Source organism: Coenobita brevimanus, chromosome 112 (genome assembly GCF_032717465.1).
Source record: "Coenobita brevimanus isolate Jiangsu-jjx chromosome 112, ASM3271746v2, whole genome shotgun sequence".
Taxonomy (NCBI): domain Eukaryota; kingdom Metazoa; phylum Arthropoda; class Malacostraca; order Decapoda; family Coenobitidae; genus Coenobita; species Coenobita brevimanus.
The window spans coordinates 456,091-462,090 of record NC_137065.1 but is presented as its reverse complement, the minus strand read 5'-3'; the positions used below and the strand labels follow the sequence as shown (position 1 = coordinate 462,090).

The 6,000-nt window shown below is 41.7% G+C and overlaps 1 protein-coding gene across 1 annotated transcript in view; it reads right to left on the bottom strand.

Moving 5' to 3' along the window:
• Positions 1-632: 632 nt before the first annotated feature.
• LOC145418032 (uncharacterized) overlaps positions 633-6,000 on the bottom strand; it is a 42,309-nt gene continuing 36,941 nt past the window's right edge. Inside the window, exons 18-21 of the mRNA XM_080286565.1 lie at positions 4,246-5,371; positions 3,538-3,663; positions 858-884; positions 633-716 (exon numbers count right to left, since the gene is read on the bottom strand). Coding sequence (XP_080142691.1) covers positions 633-716; positions 858-884; positions 3,538-3,663; positions 4,246-5,371 — 1,363 coding nt within the window. The remainder of the gene's footprint in view (positions 717-857; positions 885-3,537; positions 3,664-4,245; positions 5,372-6,000) is intronic.

The following is a 6,000-nucleotide window of genomic DNA, read 5'->3' as shown; positions in this document are numbered from 1 at the left end:
GGCAATCCCAAACCCAGCAATTTTTAATTGGATGCCCACTACACTGGCAATTGTTTTACCTTATCTTGTCTGTGACTTTTGTCCTTTTGTTGTTTATTTAATGTAACTCAGTGGCAGAAAAAGTACTAAAGTTTGAACTCCTTTCCATAGCACTTTTCTGTGACTGTATAATGTTCTAGTGTCAATGTATTGTGATAACTCATCAATCAAGATGGACATTTATCAATCTTAGGCCAAATTAAAGTGAGATGAGTATAGTATAGGTGATCACAGCTGACATCCAAAAATGCCCAAAATAGCACTGCCACACAGTTCTTCCTACTTGATCTTCTGAGACATAAGCATCTTCCCATGTCCTCGTAATAAGTGGTCTGTGCAAGCAATATAAAACACTTGTACAATTCAAGCATTCTACAAACAAATGGCAATGCAATGAAGATGATCGAACTGTATATAATTTCCCAACTACAGTATAAATCATTCCTACTCCTATAATGATCTACTGTACTTGGACAAATGTTCAACACAAAATTCATCAATGGGTAGATGACATACACAAAATCTTGGGTCTGTTCAGGTCAACAGTTCATATCTTTTTTCCCTTCTCCTCACGTAATCCCCACTCGACATATTCACAATTTTGACTCCAGTGCATCAAAAGGTGATGTGTCGGGTGACGATGAACATTCCCGGTGGACGATGGCGGAACACGACACCTTATCAGAGGCTGGTGGTTGAGGGGAGGAAGGGTTGGGCATGGAGGGGGAGAGGATGGGGATGGGGGAAGAGAGAGAAGGGAGAGGGGAAGAGAGGGAGGGGAGGGGGGAGGAGAAAGAAGGAATGGGGGAAGAGAATGAGGGAATGGGAGAGGAGAAGGAGGGACCCTGCAGAGATAAACAATTAATATGACATCCATGGCATATGTAAAGGAAGACCAGATGTACTGAGATGATGGACTAAGTAATATTGCATTATGATGCAACTGTCGGAACATGCTACTTGTTTTGAAAAATGTGTGACATATATACTGTATACAGATAGATAGGTAGATATTGATAGATAGATATACCAGGTATATATATATATATATACAGATATTGACAGATAGATATACCAGGTATATATATAGATAGATAGATAAATAGATAGATAGATATTGACAGATAGACATACCAGGTATATATATATATAGATAGATAAATAGATAGATAGATATTGACAGATAGATATACCAGGTATATATATATACAGATAGACAGATAGATAGATATTGACAAATAGATATACCAGGTATATATATATATATCAGGTTATTCTGCAGCTAATTTTGGGTAATCAATGCTATATCAACGTGCATCCAACTCTCAACTGCAACAGATACAATAACTGATGACCTAATGGGTAAAAATGGTCTTCCTCAAAATTCACCCATCTGTAACTGTAGCTCTATAATGCTTGGTTGGACCCATGTTGATACAATATTCATTGATCCATCCATCATCCAATCCACGTTGCCCCATGAGGAGCGTTGAAGCACGGGGCTACACAAGTTGGTCCTGACATTAAAGATCATAGTGACCAGTCTCCCTCATCCCTGAGTGGCATTATGTGAGCATTAAACCCCAACCATCCCTTGGATATAAACCTACAAAGGCTCAAAATCTGCACAAGAATATCCTCCTGAAGCTTCCAAACCATATCCTATGACATTCTGTAGAAATATAGGTCAATCCATCATGCCACTTCATTCAAGCTTCCTTTTCATTAAATGAAAACACACCCAATTAAAAAAAAAAAAGTACTGGTGTATCATACATCTCAAATCACAAAGTCTGCCACCACTGAGGCTGGATACTGTACTGCAAAATGCCAATTGGTCCTATTTTTCAGTGGCAGTCCTGCTTTCATAAAGATGTAAAATACTGCTTGTTATGCTATATCCTATACAGGTACTGTATTATCCACAGTAACTACAGTATGTCCTCATTACATTTCAGTGATGTGAGTTACAATATTACATCTTCTTCCATACAACAAGACCTCTTAACTGGGGGTCCTGACCTGTTAAATAGTGGGGGTGACCACAAGCAAATTGCTTCCATGCCACCCTGTCTCCTTTCGTCAGGCTACCCACCCTCCAATTCACACCACCCTCATTCATATAACCTTCTATCCCATCCCTCCACATCATCACTTTCATTTTATGAATAGCTCTTCAAGCTATATCATCATCATAGTGGTCATCCTAACCTTGTAAAATATATATATATATATACTGGTTCCTTGAAAATATATTGCTGGTTCCTTGAAAGCAGTGATAAGAAACAGGGAAGTCGGCATGGAAGTGAAAAAGTTACTACATGACAATATTGTGATACCAACTCTAACGTATGGAAGTGAAGCTTGGACCTTGTTGGAGGGAAAGAAGTCAAGAGTGAGAGCAGTGGGAATGAGTATTTGGCAGGAACACGTAGAGCTACATGGAGAGACAGACGACAAATGAGGAAGTGAAGAAGCGCTGTGGTGTGGATATGGATGTGACAGAAAGAGTTAGGAGAAATACGCTGAGGTGGTTTGGCCACGTGGAGAGGATGGAGAGCAGGAGACTGACGAGGAGTGTATGCGAGTGAGGTGGAAGGGGGGAAAGGGAGGGGGAGGAGAGGTTGAAGAGCAAAAGTGCATGTGAGATGGAGGGGAAGAGAGGAAGGAGAAGGCTGAGGATGAGATGGAGAGATGGAGTGGAGAGGTATATGAGAAAGGGGGGTATGAGCTGGGAGCAAGACAGTGAAGTGGCACTGGACAGGGCGACATGGAGATGATTTGTTTGTGGCCACCCTTTATGGGATTGAGGCATCTGGCAACAGACAAAAAATATAAATAATAATTTGGTTTTACACCAGGTATCCCCGAAGGGCTAAGGCGTTGCCCCTGGGTAGCGGACTTTTGGACTGGAGTGTGTAGCATTTTATGACTGGATGCCTTTCCTGATGTCTAACAATGACCCTTGGGTGGATTCGATCCTCTGAACCTTCGATCAGAGCGGAACGCTCTAACCCACTGAGCCATGGCTGCTACATAAATCACGTACAAAACCATCACCACAAAACAGTGTCATATTTCATAAACTTCACACTTCAGATCCGCAGGAAAACAAGTTTTAAAATATTCAGTAAAGATTTCTTGTTAGATGATCCATATCAACTTTGACACCTTTTCTGCTTACTGAAGTTAATTTAGCAGGAAAACTTAAAAAAAACAGGGGGGGGGGGGATGGCAAACCATGGAAGCCTTTAACCCACTAAGGTATTTATAATGTTGTCAAGAACAGTTACACTGTGAATGGATAATATACAACATGTACTATAAGCACTTCAATGAAACAACCAACATACAAGGGCTAACATTATATATTTAGAGTGGGAAAAAAATGTATGCCATAAACTCAAATGGGAGACAATCAGTATATATCTGGAGAAAATACATACTGTACACATACACACCCATACATACATGAACATGCAGTTAAACTGTCCTTACCCGTGAAAGTGATGATGGGAGGGTTTTGGAGAGCTCTGTGAGGAAGATCTGGTAGGAGTCAGGAGAGGTGATGGGACTGAAACTGCTTGAGTTGTGGCCATACTGAGACTCACTGCTCAGACCAAACTGGAGAAGAAATACCTTAACAACAACAGGAAAATGTTTGAAATAAAGAAATCTTTGAATGACACTGAATAAGGTATGTGGCTGGTTCATTTCACTGGGCATGGTGTTAAAAGTTCTTAAACTTCTGTACTTTCTCTAAATAATTTTTACATTTCTGTACTACCTCTTTCTTTGTCATTATTATGATGCTGTAATAAACCTAGCAACAAAGAATCATGCTATCTGAAAAGAATGCTAAATTACTCTAGCTACTCAAAGTACGGGATACGATTCCTACACATATAAATCTCTTCTACACAATTATAATCTGTTCTCTGGAGTAGGCTGGCCTCACTGGTCTTAAATGGAAACTGGCCCAAGAGAGGAAAACCTTAAAATTTAAACCAAAGACCCTCGGAAGGCTTGGCGGCAGTATGGGCATACAGCCATTACAGAGCTTGTCCCATGCAAACTACCTGCTGGTGGCACACTGGTGGTGCTGAAGCTACCTAACACTGTTAACTGCCATCAAAAGGTGTAAAAAGGTTTACAGATAAGTGCACAGCCAAGGTCTTCAAAAGCATAAAGGTATAAAAGTATTACCTGTATAAGAAAGTCCTCTGTAGTTGTGATACTTGTGGCATTGTTGCTATTATTACTATGGTTACTCTTGCTATCTGTATACTTATCGCTGTCACCTTCACACTTTTTCCGCTTCTTACTGCCTTTACTACAGCTTGATGATTTACTATGCTGGTCCATTATACTATCCCTTTTAATACTGCTGGAAGGCTTGCTGTGCTGGCTGATCATATTATCCGACTTGTCACTTAACTGTCGAGTCACTGATGGTTTAATACGATTCTTGCAACCAGACTTCTGCTTTTGCTTAGGAACTGATGGATTCTTGTTTGATACTATGTGAAACGAGGGGGAAGACAGCTGCCTGACTTGCATATTCTTACTGCTTCCACTGTGCTTTGGGCAATTGCAATTTTCCTTACATTTAGACAAACCTCCACAACTGCCACCAGACATATTCCGAGCTGTGGCACTAGATTTCAGCAAGTTTTCTGATTTCTTCATGTTTTCTGATCCCTTCAATTTTGCTTTATCAATGCTGTTAAGCTTCATGATGCGATCAGTGGATAATGGTACATCAGGCTGTTTATTCTTGCGTGCGATCTGTCCCATTGCAATCAACTGATCAATTGCAGCTTGTTCTATGGTTGCAACATAGTCAATTGTATCCTGCAAGTCAACAGGAAATTGAGTGGCAACCTGCTGACAACCTGACATCTGCTGACTTGACTTCTGTGGGCCACTTGAAACCTCTTGACTTGACTTCTGTGGGCCACTTGAAACCTCTTGACTTGACTTCTGTGGGCAACTTGAAACCTCTTGACCTGAGTTCTGTGGGCAACTTGAGACCTCTTGACTTGACTTCTGTGGGCAACTTGCATCCTCTGGCTTCTGCTTCCCACTACTGCCCCTTCCTCTCTGCCTGCCTGCTGAACTGTGCCTCTGGGTCCCCCCTGAAGACTGGCGTGTCTTGTCATCCTTGGGGTGGCAGGAGGAATGACTGTGGCCTGTCCCTGAATCATGTAAGTCATTTGGCAGTACACAGGAGTCAGGGTTGCTTAGATTCTTGGTTGAGTCACCATGGTATGTGACACAGGGTTCCTTTGATTTGTTATCAGGCGAGCTAGACTGTGCTGATTCACTTTCCCTGCAGAGTGAGAGGGAGAATGAGAATGAGATACAGGGATAAGGTGGAGAGGTATATGTGTGAGGGTGGTGTGAGTTTGAGGGAGGGCAGCCTGATGGAAGAGGACAGGGTGACATGGAAGTGATTTGTTTGTGGCCACCCATTCCATACAAACATACATATATACATATATGGTACAGTGGTAGAGTGTGCATTTCGTACACGGGTGAGCCAGGGTTCACGCCCCGTCAGGGTAATAGACTTTGGGAGTGTTCATCCGGCCACGTACTTGATTGGCGGACACAAGGGGTGCTTGGTTGAACCAGTGTCGCTTACTATAAAGTATGCTTGCACCAAGTCGGCTTGACCTTTTTCCTCAGCTTCTGCAACTGCCTCACATACTTCAGCAACTCCAGAGCCACAAGGCAGTCTACTAGAGTTTTCCTTGCCACAGGATCCATATCAATTACTGGTCACAACCTGCTTTCCACCTGTTGTTTGGAAACAAAACAGACAGCCTCTGCAGCTGGTCGCCCGAGTGTCTGAATACTGATTTCATGCCACACAAAAAAAATAGAAATGAATAAAAACCACATGAATTATGTTGTATTTACTTAACAATTTTAGTTAAAGCTTCCTTCTGTGATAAC